At 40.1% G+C, this 16,560-nt stretch overlaps 1 protein-coding gene and 1 long non-coding RNA gene across 4 annotated transcripts in view; one reads left to right on the forward strand and one right to left on the reverse strand.

Annotated features, from left to right (window-relative positions):
• The window catches only part of LOC149984610 (uncharacterized), a 755,830-nt gene that overhangs the window by 327,392 nt on the left and 411,878 nt on the right, over nucleotides 1-16,560 (reverse strand). The window lies entirely within an intron of this gene.
• LOC110519980 (nck-associated protein 5) overlaps nucleotides 1-16,560 on the forward strand; it is a 132,027-nt gene that overhangs the window by 6,611 nt on the left and 108,856 nt on the right. For 2 of the 3 annotated variants that reach the window (XM_021596914.3, XM_090229554.1), the window contains exons 2-3: nucleotides 9,799-10,170; nucleotides 11,915-12,036. In XM_021596914.3, the coding sequence (XP_021452589.3) occupies nucleotides 12,008-12,036 (29 nt within the window). In that variant the 5' untranslated portion in view covers nucleotides 9,799-10,170; nucleotides 11,915-12,007. Of the gene's footprint in view, nucleotides 1-9,798; nucleotides 10,171-11,914; nucleotides 12,037-16,019; nucleotides 16,237-16,560 lie in introns of those variants that run through there. The other variant, XM_036974128.2, reaches the window with a different exon arrangement.

A 16,560-nucleotide genomic window follows, 5' to 3' on the forward strand; every position in this document is an offset into this window, starting at 1 on the left:
TATATCCACATAATTTCCATTCCTTATGAATCCATCTATTTTGTGAAGTGCACCAGTCCCTCCTGATTTCTTTTGATTTTCCCATGATGTCAAGCAAAGAGGCACTGAGTTTGAAGGTAGGCTTTGAAATACATCCACAGGTACACCTCCAATTGTCTCAAATTATGTCAATCAGCCTATCAGAAGCTTCTAAAACCATGACATAATTTTCTGGAATTTTCCAAGCTGTTTAAAGGCACAGTCAACTTAGTGTATGTAAACTTCTGACCCACTGGAATTGTGATACAGTGATACAGTGATGCAGTTATATTTTTACGTGTTCATGACAAACGCTATTTTGGGTAGTGAAATAACCCCCCCCATTTCGTATTCTTGTGCCTGCCAGAGTTTTGTGTTGCTTCATTTGTGTGATAAGACACATTTTTGTGCGACTTTATTCATAGGAAAATACTTTTTTGGGGGGGAAAACTTCGGAACAATCGTTTGAAGGTTATTATAGCAATGCATGATGGACAATGGTGTTATACATTGCCATTTTCTGTGTCCCATATTTATTTATATATTTAAAATAATATGTGTAAACAACCCAATATTGTTAATTAACCAGGTTGTCACCGAAATAATTATATTGTAATTGTAGCCTTATTGTTGTTGCCATTTTTTTGTAATGCCTATGCTGTTTTCTATTCTTATTTTTGCTTAATACTTTGGGTTACTGGTGCACTTGTTGCCAGAAAGGCCCCTTTTTGTGTGTAGTCAACAGTAGGCCTACACGATTTTCTTCATAACGCATTTCATATTTCATGGAGTCTACATTACACAATATTCTTCATAATGCATTTAGTCCAAACCACCACTTTTTCATGTACATGACACCATTTCTTTCATAATCCATTTTATACAAGGCTGTGTTCCCAGATTGGAGAAAAAATACAGATTTTTCTGTTGTGTTTTGTGGTATCGATGAGGGCATTTGATTAGGGATTGATTAGGGATTGGGGATAAACATTTTTGATGGGAGATTATAATACACACCACACACAAATGCACACAAACACTTATACCCATAATACACACACTCACTTTGTTTGCATTCAACTCTCCAACTCTTTACTTTTGTATGGATTATTATTTGTAAAATATTTTTATCTAGTTGTCATGTATTCATTATCTTTAACTGGTTAAATGTCTGTAGTTTGCATGTTTTAGTAATAATTAAGATGGTTAAATAGCCGTACATTTCTGCTTGATTTAGATTTTGGTATATTTGGCATTTTTATACATATTTTGCATTTCCTCTGAAGAAAGAAATAATTATGTTTAATGTCAGCAGCAATTTCCATTGTGAAATGCTCAGTCTGAAGCCTTTCGGATATTGGTTTCACAGCCAATAATAATTATACAAGTTATATCAGCTTAAAGGGGGTTTATTTACAACCTAAGATTTTGGGAATAGGGTTATAAGAGAGTCTGACATATAATCACTAACTTGAGTTCAGTCTTCGCCAATGAGAAGCAAGAGAGGCCCAGCTTTGTCCTTCATGACTGGGAAAGGCCTCCATTCTAGTCCGTAGGAAATCCTACATCCCTCTCATTAGATCAGAACAGGATGGATCAACAGTGATTCATATTACTGATTTGGATCCTAAAAAAGGGATAGTTGTGTTTTGCACATTATTTGTCTACCTATATGATGTGGATCATTGTCAGGTTACTTGATATATAAGCTTCAGTAACAAAAGAACACCATAGTTGTAATAACACTTTGAACAGGTTGTTAGTAAATGTGTATAATGTGTTTGTTTTGGGTCCACACTGGTAAGTTAACTTATGGAAATGTCTAGTCACAGAGGATTTTCTTCTGACTAACTGGTCAGGGCAAAGCACTTTCCATTCAGCTTCAGGCAACTTTGATGTAAGGCTTGATCATACCTGCAGTGACTACTTCTATCTGTCACGCCCATAGTTGCTTATCCATTGTTCACTAGATATATCAATGTAATTACACCCAACACAATGTTGAAAAACAGAATGCTTCCCACCACTAGATCACTTAACTAGACGTGAGCTGGACGTGAGCCCAACACTGCCAACAATATAGCAGAAGAAAGTAAATGATAGATACGACCATAATAATCACCATGAAATGGCCTTGGAAGTGCCATTAGTGTAAGCTAACATAATTCATTATTTTACATTAACCTGTTACACTGCATTGGTATGGCTTAATAGATCGTAGACCAGCCTTGTTATAATTGCAAATACCATGCAGTTGCACCAGGGGAATTTAAACCAAACATATATATTTTTTTGCAGGTCTTCTGTTTCCCCACATTTGTTGATTAATTCATTTCCCACCATGAAAATGTATCCATTCCCATTCCCAAATCAAATACCTTTCTCAACACCACAAAAAAAACTGAAATATAGCTTTTTTTCCAATCTGGCAACCCTCTGATATAGCACCAGTATCCCAAAGTATTAAGTGAAAACAAGCATAGAAAACAGCATTGACTTTAATAATAAATAAAACATAAGACTACTATGATATTGTAGTGACCCTCAAAGACAACTGTGTGTTATGAATTATGCTGTTAGTTTGTTGTGTTGCAATTACCAGTACCCAGTGTTCGCGGGCTCCAACATTTTATTTTATTTTTTGTTTCACCTTTATTTAACCAGGTAGGCCAGTTGAGAACAAGTTCTCATTTACAACTGCGACCTGGCTAAGATAAAGAAAAGCTATGCGACAAAAACAACAACACAGAGTTACACATAAACAAAAGTACAGTCAATAAGACAAAAGAAAAATAGAAAAATAGAAAAATCTATTAACAGTGTGTGCAAATGTAGAAGAGTACGGAGGTAAGCAATATATAGGCCATAGAGGCGAAAATAATTACAATTTAGCATTAATACTGGAGGGATAGATGTGCAGATGACGATGTGCAAGTAGAGATACTGGGGTGCAAAAGAGCAAGAGGGTAAAGTAATAATATGGGGATGAGGTAGTCGGGTGTGCTATTTACAGATTGGCTGTGTACAGGTACAGTGATCAGTAAGCTGCTCTGACAGCTGATGCTTAACATTAGAGAGGGAGATATAAGACTCCAGCTTTAGAGATTTTTGCAATTTGTTTGGGGGTTGGAAGGGGGGTGGAGCACTGCATGTTTAAGACCATGCTTAGCCATTGTTCTCTCTCCTTGCGTATTTTCATACACAAAAAAGCACAATCTGCTGAAACACTTTTGTACATATGTGCACAAATTGAGTCTGAGATTGTTTTGTTCCATAAGGAAATACATGATGAAGTGCAACGCTGGAGAGATAAGAGTTGCAGGCTCATTCATGTCTATCAGAGTAGAGAGATGGAGAGAGATCGTAGAAAGTGAATCTTGTTCCAGTTCTGAGAGACACAGGCACGCACGCTTCTCACACAGCCACGGCCAGCCGTTGGTCTCTAACATACAGTAGGTTACAATGTTGTGCAAGCCATAAGCCTGGACCGGCCCAACCAGAACCAACTCGTACACTATCATGCCCGGCCCTGATAAGCACTGTCATGAGTATGACAGTCTTTGGCTAAAAGGCTGCTAACAGTACGTGCCACCCCAATGCCGCGCAACAAACTGAGCATTAATTTTCCAAGATCAATGCTCATTGACAGGCAACTCTTGTTTTAGTAGTGTATGCTCTAAGTGCAATTATTATTAGTATTATTTTTTAATTGAACCTTTATTTAATTATAGTTTTTGAGCCATAAAAAGGGTATCGTTGTAAAAACGTCTCTATTACAGTAAAAGAATGTCTCAATGTGTTTTGGTGTCCATATGGCCGATTCTGTTGGAGCAAACCTCAAATGCAAATAGCTAGTTGAAACCTCTTGTCAGAGAGGAAGATGTGATCTCTCTCAACTTTGTTGGCGAGAGAGGCAGGGAGAGGGGCTTGGTGTGTGTGTAAACCATAGAGGAAGAGGCAAAGCGAGAGGTTTCACACTTGCTAAAATCTGTCCAAAATAACCACATAAAAACACATTGTCCTTATTTTATAAGCCCATAAAAACACACTGACCTAAGCTTGTCATCTACCTTCCCGCCTTTGGGACTACGATTCCCATTGCTAGGGAGGAGACTAGAATCTTGTCGTTAAATACAGATCTCTGGTGTAAATGGGAAGCTGGACACAGCAGAGAGGAGCAATGGAGACGAGACCAAAAATACAACATGAGAACAAGCGGCCATAAACGCTCATGAAACTGAAAAATAACCCCTGAATACTTCGATTCTAACCCTGAATGCTGATTGGTTTAAACCACATTCCAGCCGGTGTCTATTTAAGTGACAATGCAAGAGAAGCCTGTGTTTGGAGGATATATTGGCACGGGTGTTGTGGGGCCCCTGTGCTGAGTATCAGCGAAGTGGAGGTGTTGTTTCCTATCTTCACCACCCAGGGCGGCCCATCAGGAAGTCTAGGACCCAGTTGCACAGGGCGGGATTCAGACCCAGGGTTCCGAGACTAATGATGAGCTTGCAGGGTGCTATGGAGTTGAATGCTGTGCTATAGTCAATGCACAGCATTCTTACATAGGTATTCCTAATGTCCAGATGGGATAGGGCAGTGTGCAGTGCAATGGCGATTGAATCGTCTGTGGATTAATTGGGGCGGTAAGCAAATTGAAGTGGGTCTAGGATCTAGGTGTAAGGTAAGGTAGAAGTGATATGATCTTTAACTAGCCTCTCAAAGCACTTCATGATGACAGAAGAGTATGCTACAGGGTGATTGGTCATTTAGTTCAGTTACCTTTGCTTTCTTGGGTACAGGAACAATGGTGGACATCTTGAAGCAAGTGGAGACAGCAGACTGGGATAGGGAGAGATTGAATATGTCCGTAAACTCTCCAGCCAGCTGGTCTGCGCATGCTCTGAGGACGCGGCTAGGGATGCCGCCTGGGCCGGCAGCCTTGCGAGAGTTAACACGCTTAAATGTCATACTCACGTCGGCCATGGAGAAGGAGAGCCCACAGTCCTTGGTAGCGGGCCGCGCCGGTGGCACTGTTTTATCCTCAAAGCCTGCAAACAAGGTGTTTAGCTTGTCCGGAAGCAAGATGTCGGTGTCCGCGACTTGGCTGGTTTTCCCGTTGTAGTCTGTGATTGTCTGTAGGCCCTGCCACATAAGTCTTGTGTCTGAGCCGTTGAATTTGTGACTCCACTTTGTCTCTGACATTTTGCCTGTTTGATTATGGAGGGAATAACTACACTGTTTGTATTCGGCCACATTCCCAGTCACCTCGCCATCTATCCACGGTTTCTGTTTTAGGTAGGTTTTAATACAACTTCTCCTATACACTTCCTGATGAAATCAGTCACCGCGTCCGTGTATTCGTCAATGTTATTCTCAGAGGCTATGGGAAACATATCCCAGTCTGCATGATCAAAACAATCTTGAAGCATGGATTCCGATTGGTCAGACCAGCGTTGAATAGAAATTAGCACAGGTACTTCCTGTTTGTGTTTCTGCCTATAGGAAGGCAGGACAAAAATGGAGTCGTGATCAGATTTGCTGAAGGGTGGGTGGGAGAGGGCCTTGTAGCCATTTCAGTGGTCCAATGTTTTTCCAGTGTAAGTGCTAAAGTCAATGTGTTGGTAGAACTTCAGTAGCGTTTTCCTCAAATTTGCTTTGTTAAAATCCTCAGCTACAATAAATGCGGCCTCAGGATATGTGCTTTCCAGTTTGTATAAAGTCCAGTGTAGTTCTTTGAGGGCCGTCGTGGTATTGGTTTAAGGGGGAATATACATGGCTGTGACTACAACCGAAGAGAATACTCGTAGGAGGTAAAACGGCCAGCGTTTAAATGTGAGGTATTCTAGGTCACGTGAACAAAAGGACTTGAGTGTCACGGCTGTTGAAGGAGGAGGACCAAGGTGCAGTGTGGTGAGCGTACATATTATTTTATTTAGAAAAGGACGCCAACAAAAACAATAAACACTACAAACAAACTGTGAAGCTATATGCCCTAAACAAAGTTAACTTCCCACGAACACAGGTGGGAAAAAGGGTACCTAAGTATGGTTCCCAATCAGAGACAACTATAGACAGCTGTCCCTGATTGAGAACCATACCCTGCCAAACCATAGAAATAGAAAATCATAGAAACACAAAACATAGAATGCCCACCCCAACTCACACCCTGACCAAACCAAAATGGAGACATAAAAAGGATCACTAAGGTCAGGGCGTGACATTGAGTGTCTGCATGTTATCACAATCACACCATGACTAGTTAATCATGGAACACACACCCCCGCCTTTCTTCTTCCCCAAGAGTTCTTAATTCCTGTCTGCATGATGTACTGAGAAGATTAGCACTTTTGTACAACAGGTTACCAACATATTCAAATAATGATTGACATATTTTCATTAAAAACTGTATTTTGATACATTTATTCATACTATTTCATCCTTTCACAAGATACAGTCCCGACACAAATTTAGGGTTGCTACCCAAGCCCAGCTTGTTACTCGTTCTATCTGTTCTGTATTTATGAATCCAGTCGTTCGTTCTAAACGTTCCATTGTTCCTATCTCTTGCTTGCTAGCTAGCCAACTACAGCTAATTTACAGTCACGTCAAAAAGTGTTGCCAGAATAACATCAAAGTAGCTGCATAAGCTGTTTTATAGTGACATTTACTTGGATACATCCATAACAATTTATTTTATTACCTTTATTTAACTAGGCAAGTCAGTTAAGAACAAATTATTTTTTTCAATGACAGCCTAGGAACAGTGGGTTAACTGCCTGTTCAGCGGCAGAACGACAGATTTGTACCATGTCAGCTTGGGGATATGAACTTGCATCCTTTTGGTTACTAGTCCAAAGCTCTAACCACTAGGCTACCCTGCCGCCCCACAATGAGCTAATGAGGTGCGATTTCACCTGACATAGAACATTTGCTCACGCGTCAGGACACTGTTGTTCAGTGGAGCTAGCCAATAACACAGCTAACACAATCACTTCAAACTGAAGCTGGAAAGGCTGCAAACTAGCTGCACATCATTTAGTTTGACCCTTTTTCAATTCACATTTATTTGTATGTATCCAGAAAAAGGATGCCAGCTGATTCATGTTTTTGACGGGCTAAGAAACACTGCCTGCTTGTCTGTCTCGTCCAGACTCCCATTACATTCGTTACTATGGGACAGCTGGAGATTGAATTTGAATATTGAAACAATGTTGCAATGTTGGAGAGACAGACAGCAAGGTTTATACAAATCTCCGCAGTTGAATACTAAATCTCAGTCTAAAAGAAATGTGAGATATTGTCTAGATGCTATAGCGGAGGTCAAGTATATACATTGCCTGGCATGGCTGATGAGACAGTGGATTGCGCAATCAGATGGAACAGACTAAATAGGTATTTTAATGTCATAGATTTAGCCAGTGGTAACTTGTGGAATAGAAACCGTCTGGAATGCAGTTTTAACCAATCAGCATTCAGGATTAGAACCACCCGTTGTAAAATTCGATATATCGCTTTGCCCTATACAGAATTTTTCTAAAGAATCCACTTTTTTAAGTCAAAAAGCACGTAGTCTTTTAACATAATGCATGTTAAATGTCTGTCGGTACTACTGAATCTAAGATCTGGAGGGGAAATGGTTGGTGAAACGGGATGTGAGTTACTGAAGAAATATCTGAATGTAAAGGTCCCCAAGGCCTTACCCTAATTCATTCAAAACATCAATGCGAGAGGAAGAGGAGAGCTTCCTCAATTATACCAATTTTACCCTCCACCCAGAGGAAAACATTTAATGACAGTGTTTACTTTTCTGTCCTAAGTTTTTCCAAATAAGCACACATACCAGTGTACTGCTTGTTGCCTGCTGCTGACAAGACAGCAATGGAATGACTGTGGGTCCACCCTCAATTGTTCCCACACCATGGGCTCAATTCAGGATTGCGGTATAAATGTTTGCGCATGTTGATTTGCACACATTTAAGTAATGCACACATATTAACCGAAGATTTAACAGCATCTTACTCTTATATGTTCACTTGTCAGAGGAACAATTTGTGAGGATCGTGAGGAACTATTAATCCACTATGGCAACAATTTGATGTTTTACCCTGGTCACCATAGATGTTGTGTTTATCTGAGCATATGAGGGCCTATCATGTTTGTCCTCACAGTAAACCCCAACAATGGGTGAATCATTTGGCTTGGTAATGTAATTAAATACAGAACAAAACCCAGGACAGCAGCTCTCGCACGGCCCTCTAAACATGCTAGTGTGACACTCCTGATCTAGGTCACTTGTCCTGAGTTCCAGCAGATCCTACTAATTCAGTGAACTCTCGTAGATCACAAATCTGCATTTGATTTTGTCTGTGTATGCTACTGTAGCCTCTGCTCTTCACGGTCCCTTTGATAGATATTGTAGATGTAGCTTTGTTTATGAAATGCAGAGTCTATGCATTTCTTTATTCATTGTTATTAATGAGCAGATTTTGAGTTAGGCAAACTGCTCTTTTAGAAAGGATTTGACATTTTACGATTATGAACCATCTCCATGGATTCAAAATCCACACGCTTTAAAATGATGGCATTGTTACCATTATATTATGATGGAATATTACACTGAATTTAATGGAGAGATTTTGACATGAATACAGTGTGTGCAGATCATGCTATTTATCCACCAACGCATACAAGAGTAAATTCCAGATTATTTTTCACTGCATGTCAAAGAATCATGCTCTTGCGCTGAGAGCTCCATCTGCAGGACATAATACAGAGAACATCGATAATGTTCTATGAGGCAGACTGTTACATAATGCCCATATGTGAGATCTGTTTAATAACCAGGAGTATGGAGTATTTTCCACAGCGTATATTTAAGAATAGTCATGTCTGCTTTTGTATGGGTAATGCCCATACACAAAATATCCATAAGAGTGACATGAATGTAGTGACTAAATGCTACTAGAAAAATAAATACATGCTGGGATTAAATCAAATGTCACGTGACAGGGAGTTTGATTTCACGTGACATGGAGCTTGATTTCACGACTCCATACCTTATTCCCCTCTAGTAACTGATTGTGTTCACCACTAGATGGGAGTAATGACCCAGGTTATAGTCAATAATGCCAGGCACCTAGTTTCCGCAATCCAGATGCAGACAAATATGACAAAAACTGACATTCAAATTGAGTACTCGCACATTTGTAGATCAAATGTAAATGTTTGGGATGATACTTGCTGGAGAGATTAATATGGTTATTTTGAAGGAGAAATATGCTGAGAATATAAGACTAATGATGATGAATATGTATCTACAAGTAAAAACATGTTTCTGTCCAACAAATAATTGCACCATTCTAAATTGCATACAAGTTTTAGGAAAAAGACCATATCTTTGACTATGGAAAAGATTGTTGAATGAGTCAATGAACCAACATTTTACTGAACTAAGCTCATACGTAATATCACAGACTTGACATTGTCTGGGACACTCAAGGCTGAGTTACAAGTGACTTGTTTGTTTTGAAGGCATAGCTTTACAATAAAAAATTCTGGTCAGATTAAGGAAAATATTCCCTATCTCTGACTATGGAAAATATTATTGAATGAGTCAATGAACCAACATTTTAATGCAAATATTTTTTTGTGAGACGGCGCTGCAGTGGATACCAGACATTTTAGGGGCTCCTGACCAATTCTTCTATTTTGTGTGTTTTTTCCCCCCACTGATCTCTACATAATGTCTCCGCCATTGTTTCCTATGACCGAAATAAGCTTCTGGACATCAGAACAGCGATCACTAACCTCAATTTGGATGACAATTTCAACGAGTCGGCAGCTCTGGACGTTCTGCTTACTCCCGATCAGGCCCTAATCCCTGGGACTCAAAAGACGAAGTAACGGCGCAAGAGAGGCAAACGAAGCGGCATCCTGACGCTGGCTAGCAAATAAACCGCCTCTACCCTCCATCCTATTGGCAAATGTAAAATCACTAGAGAACAAACTGGACGAGCTCCGCTCGAGACTACTATCAACGGGACCTGAAGATCTGAAACGTTCTCTGTTTCTCGGAGTCGTGGCTGAACATGGATAATATACATCTCGCTGGCTTTTCCATACATCATCTAGACCGGACGGCAGCCTCAGGTAAGCTGAGGGGGAGGGGTATGTCTCTTTGTTCACAGCTGGTGCGCGATCTCCAATGTTAATGAAGTCTCCTCTAAGTTAGAATACCTCATGATAAGCTGCAGACTATACTATTTACCAAGAGAGTTTTCAATTATAATTTTCATAGTTGTCTATTTACCACCACAAACTGATGCTGGCACTAAGACCGCACTCAATGAGCTGTATAGGGCCATACGCAAACAAGATAATACACATCCAGAGACGACGCTTCTCGTGGCTGGTGATTTGAAGGCAGAGAAACTAGCATATCACCTGAGCAACTAAAGGCGGCAAAACTCTTGATCACCTTTACTCCACACACAGAAATGCATACAAGGCTCTCCCTCACCCTTCCTTTGGCAAATCGGACCATAACTCTATCCTCCTGATTCCTTCTCAAACAGGAAGGACCAGTGACACGCTCAACAAGAAAGTGGTCCAAATAAGCGGATATTAAGCTAAAGGACTGTTTCGCTAGCACAGACTGAGAGGAGATCATGTAAAAAAAAAAAAAAATCATGTTAAACACTATTACTTCACACAGAGTCCATGCAACTTATTATGTGACTCTATAAGCAAATTTTTACTACTGAACTTATTTTTTGCCATATCAAAAAGGTTGAATATTTACTTTTATTTTTAATTACTTACAATGGGCACTCCAGGGCATGTTTTCTTGAAGTGTGACCCCAAGGAACTTAGCCGTTGAGGATGTCTGGAGTGCCTCTCCATACAGTCTTCACCACAGTAAACTTAAACCAGAATTACGTTACTGGTTGAGTAAAACAATGGATAATTGTCAGAATATAGTATGAATCCCAATTTAATCCCAATTGACTAACCAATGCAATGATAGAGTGAAATAGCCTACAGAGAGGTGTGGCGTGCACTAGCAACACTGCACGCCCACAAATCTCTCAAACCAACTGGTAGCCTATTAGCCTACAATGAATAAAACTCATAAAATAAAGCACATTCTTTTATAAACAAATGAAATAGTGATTGAGTTTGTGTTACCTCTAACAGCACAAACAAATGGTGCACTCATAAGTTGCAATGGCAGTAATGCAGTTTATAGAAATGGAAATGTTTGTAGGCTACTTGGCAGCATGTAAAATGGAGAATGGTGGTTCGACATGAAGAGAGAGCAGAAGAGAGCTCGCATCATCACATAGGCTACTGTTCAATAGGCTTAAATATTCAATAAAGGAAGGAATAGCCTATATGTTGAAGAAAAACATGTTCAAGAGCTAAAAAGGGAACACTATATTTGCGGGTTAGAGTCATGTGCTGGCCTCAGATTATCACATATAGTCGGGTGGTTGCGGACGGGTTATTAGCAATTGCAGGTGGCTGCAGGTGAACAAACTGCTGAACCGCGCACCACTAGTGTGAATCATTTCTGAAGGCACTGTAGGTGGCAGGCTACAACTCAGATTTTTTCATATCGCCACAACTGCAGTTCACCCTAAGTATTTCCCCAAATGTCATTGGGATGTAGTCAGACCTGTAACCTGTCAACGATGGGGTTATAACACATATTGTTTTTGAGGTTTTCACAAGTAGCATGCCAATTTGCTTTGTCCTTATGTTGGTGAATAAGGTGAAGGGATGTAACCTGCTCTCTTTGCGTAGGACTAGAAAGGACTATGATATCATGCAAGATGAACAGAAAAAATAGTATGTTTATTTATGTTACAACCGGTATTCATTCTTCTTACAGCCTGAGTGATCCATCAGCCTAGCTGGAGAACAAACAACATCTGGGCGTAGAGAGAGAGAGGAGAGGGACAAGGCTCAGCAGACACATAGCCAGATGGTGTCACTCCAACAACACTACTCCAGGTACTGTAATGCAACTTCCCGTCCACCCACACCACCTTAGGGTGCCATGCAGCATAGATGTAACCAACACAATTGTTTCCTGTCACTTTCGTGTGAGGGAATTACACCCTTTAGCATATTTATCGCTATATGACAACTCAAACCACACCTCACCAACACTATAAACACCATGACAAAAAGCTTACCTCCATGAAATGGAATGGTATGTTTGAGAAATTTCAGGTGGAAAATGACATTTACATATTCCCTTGTGTTATGCAACACATGAAGAACTGTGCATAGTGACCCCATGAGAACCCCATGGCAACCTAGACAGAACCCAGACAACGCAACCCAACCCAAACACTGTGGTAGTATATTCAAACATGGCCAACGCAGTAATATTCCAGGTCAATATCCTTCTGTCTGTCACTACAATAAATCTATGTAATATGAACCCAGGTCAGCTTTAAATTCAGTAAAGGTCACAGAATCGACAGATGGGTACCGTACTGTCGTCTGTTGACGTTGTTTCAATGAAAAACTACAAAGCCAGGTGTCAACACTTTTCTCTAAAACTTAATATGAAATAAAAACTTTTTGCAGAAATCCAGCAACTATATTTATTTTATTTTGATCACCTTCTCAGTGCGTGATAATTCATCCAAAATAATTCCTGCATCCAGACCGTGCACCCTGCACTTTCCTTCAATTCGCAAGTGGCTAAATCTATCTCACAGGAGAAAGCATCTGAGTGAGCAAAACAGCGCCCCTCTGTATTACTATATGTAGCCCATGTAGCTGGTGCTGTCTGGCCAAAAATAGTATGACAAGCCATATTGTTTTTAGCCAGATAGCATCACATACAGTACATGAGCTACACATACATGTCCTTTGCCTCGACGACGATGGTAGTATAATCCTTAGCACCTGTCTTTTTACTAAAGAAATGCATTCACTTATGTAATTTCTCTGGTAAAACGAAGTGTACTTTCTTTCTTTTTCTTTTTTTCTGCCCTACTCTGAAAGAGCCTCATTGCTGCAGCTTAATTTCAATGAAAGGCCTCGAGCGGAGCACGGGGGAGCCTCAAACAGAGAGATTATTCAATTTTTTACAAGTGTAATTTTTGTTTAAATTATGCCCAGCTCACAAGGAAGGCCCTTTGATGATGTGAGGCCTGAGGCAATTGCCTCTTCTGCCTAATGGTAAGTTTCACCACTGGTTTCGTGCAGTGTCGGTGATTTCAAAGCATGGCAAATTTAATGTTTTAGAAAAGCACATCCAATCAAATAGATTCCTTAGTTTAGTTTATATCTTCATGGTACTTGGTCCTTTAAACATAAACATCATGCAGTGTGCGAGAGAGATCTATGTTTATGCGCATTTTAAAATGATTTAATTTGGATTCAGTGTTATGATTGTACAGTACAAATGATTAAAGCTTTAAACATCCATTGTATAAGTTCCAGTGAAGTTAAAGTACTGTCTATAATTAGATTTTTATTTAAAAAAACACAATTAAAGAACTTTATTTGTTACTAATGAGTAATTCAAACAATTAACATAACTGATAAATACAAATTATTGTTAAAGCACTGCTCTATTAATTGACAAGCACACATCTTCATTTTACAACTATGTATATAAATAAACCCAGTTCAATAGACACAAAAAGGTTTTGCCTCCCTACAAAGGTAAATGAGGTGCATGCCTACAGAAAGTTTATGTGGTTTGGTCTAATCGAGGCGGAGCCGGATAACTGTTGTACAGACCATTTTCAGACAGAGAGATATGATAATTGTGTAGAAGAATCAAACCACTTTTTGATCCGGCGTTACAGAGGTAAATTGATATCTGTGGTCCCTGTACTAGATGATACTAATTCATTCATTACTGCTGGTGGAGAACCGAACAATTGAAAATGCCTGACAACCTTTCATTTGGAGTGAACTAGTACACCATCCATTTCAGTGACCCGCTTCCCCCTCTTGACAGTATTCAGCCGCAACTCCAGAATTAAAAGTGTTTTTCCTGTGGAGCTTCTGGTATCCAGACATACCTCAGTGCATTAGAAAGCTGTGGCTGCTCAGTAATGACAACCCTGGAGAGCAGAAGCCAGCATTGTGCTCTGAGTTAGTCTCTGCCTGCCTGCCTCGGATTAGCAGGGCTACAGTAGTTAGGGTCTGTCATTGGAGTGGACGGTGAAAGGGGTCACTTCACGGCCTGTTTGTAAAACTAGGGCATCCATTCACACATTGTGTGCTGGAGATGGGGGGAGGTTTTGAGAATTGTAGCCTTTGGCAGCAAAATGTTGTGGTGCAGCAACAAACCATTTGGTGATAAGGTGGTTGTCCCTTTGTCTGTGGCTTCAATGGAGAAAATCTAGATAACCACACACAAGGGGAATATGCACGTGTTGGGTTGAACGCACGCACACACATTAACCAAATGCTTGCAACATTAGCAACTTTCACAATTAGAAATGTAATGCTTTATCCTTGTAATACAAGAGGTTTAAGTGGTCCCAGATCCCCAATACGCATTTAACAATACCTAGCAGTATATCTGTCAGGCCTCTTTGTGCAGTTACAGTTTTTCTCGATTGACTAACACTCGTAACAGGGATCACTTTTGCAAACAGTAAAACACAGCCCACTAAACTGCAAGTGCATTTGCCAAAACAACACATTTCTCTTGCAAAATGCTAACACTATCAACAATTAAAATACTTGCCACAATATTAAATAACTATCAAAACCGTATAATTTGTCATCTGATGAGAAAGTCATCTTACCATTTATTAGATAATGGCTCAACAAATACTAACCATAACCATCAATAGACCAAATTTGTCTATAAAAAATAATCAATGGTACAAGATGGTAATCAAACATTTTATAGAAGTGAGCTGTATTCTTATGGTTTACTCTTATCCATGCTTTTTCACGGCGGAATTCCCTCATGAGCTACTGCCCATGGGCATGTCATCATATGACTTCACTATAGACAGATGAGGACAAGGGCAGACAGAGTACACCAAAAGGCCAACACTGAAACACACTGAAGCACTAAGTCGCCAGGACTTGTTTTTTTGTTGTGTTTTTGGATCTTGGTCAAGAAAAGGTGATAAGAGGTCAGTCACCACAACGTGGACCTAGCATGATCCCAATCCATGAAGGGACATTCCACCTGATTGTATTTCTGTCTCTTAAGTTGATTTGTGGCTCTGATGTTTCGATGCTGTCATGGTTAGTGGTCCAACAGTAATGCAGTAAAAAAAACTCAATTAAAACAGGGTGCTTTACTAGGGGTGCTTTACAAGCCAGGGATGGTATAACCTGCCTCCTTTCCTATCTGTGTGACAGTAGGCCAGCTATATGTTTACGGAAATGTGTTTGTGCGTTTACATATTTACATTTACATATTTACATTGTCCGTCTGTCCGCCTGTCCGTCCCTTTGCGCTCTGTCTGTCTGTCTGAATAGGTTGTCTGTCTAAACATTTGTGTCCGTCTAAACGGTCTGTCTGACTGGAAAGACGACTCATAATATAGTCTTGTTTTAGTAATCCATGAAAACAAGACAACTGTTGTTTTCGGCAGTATCTTTTAACAACGGTTCTATAGTTTGCCGTGCATGCTTGATAGAAAGCAGTGAGCACATGACACAGTAGAACAGGGACTAATGTCTCAGTTCCGATATTTTGTAAAATTGTAAGTCCTGTATGAGCAAAATAACATTATCTTTAGAGGAGTTCATCAAACTCCATCCAGAGTGCAACATTGAGCTAAATAAAGGCTATTACTGATGAACTGATTACGAGTAAAGGCCTTAAACGCTGCATTGACCTTGCCCTTGAGGAATTCAGTTTTTTGGACAGATGGAAGAGGGCTTCACTCCCAACCTTTATCCCTGCCAGGCCCAGAGTCATGGGATAGGGTTGTCACAGAAACAGGGGCCTCCTTTTTAGTGAATAGTCAAACAGAGGGTGGAACATGTCATTTTCCAATTCCGGGAGCACTCAGGCTCACATTATTCCTCACTGGCCTACATAAAGAGGCCGGAGACCCACTTTTACCAAATGCCCACTCATACACACGGATTGCTAACCGAATCCCAGTATGAACACAGTATGGACCTGAGGAATATTTGCACCATGTTTATAGCGTCATTTAGAGGGAACAACAACGTCCCAGAATTTGGATGGAAAAACAGCATGGGGTGAGTGGTTGACTGTGTTATAAGAGGAGTTTTTATTTTTTATTAAGGGTAAAGATAAACAATAGCTTAGTTGAAGAGCATGTCATTTTATATGGATTGCCATGTATGAAGTAGGACAGAGCTGAGACGTACTGAGACAGCGAATATAATGAATGAGACATTGCTGTGATGTTCAGAGAACGGTATCATACAGTATGTGACTGGATAAAGAGAGTGAGAATGAGATGTAGTGAGACAAAGCTGTGATACATGGAAAAGCACGCAAATGGGGATAAGATATTCTGAATGAGACAAAGCTGAGCTGTAGTGAGACTATTATGTCCT

Source organism: Oncorhynchus mykiss, chromosome 3, assembly GCF_057628025.1.
Source record: "Oncorhynchus mykiss isolate SJ-2025 chromosome 3, ASM5762802v1, whole genome shotgun sequence".
Lineage (NCBI taxonomy): Eukaryota > Metazoa > Chordata > Actinopteri > Salmoniformes > Salmonidae > Oncorhynchus > Oncorhynchus mykiss.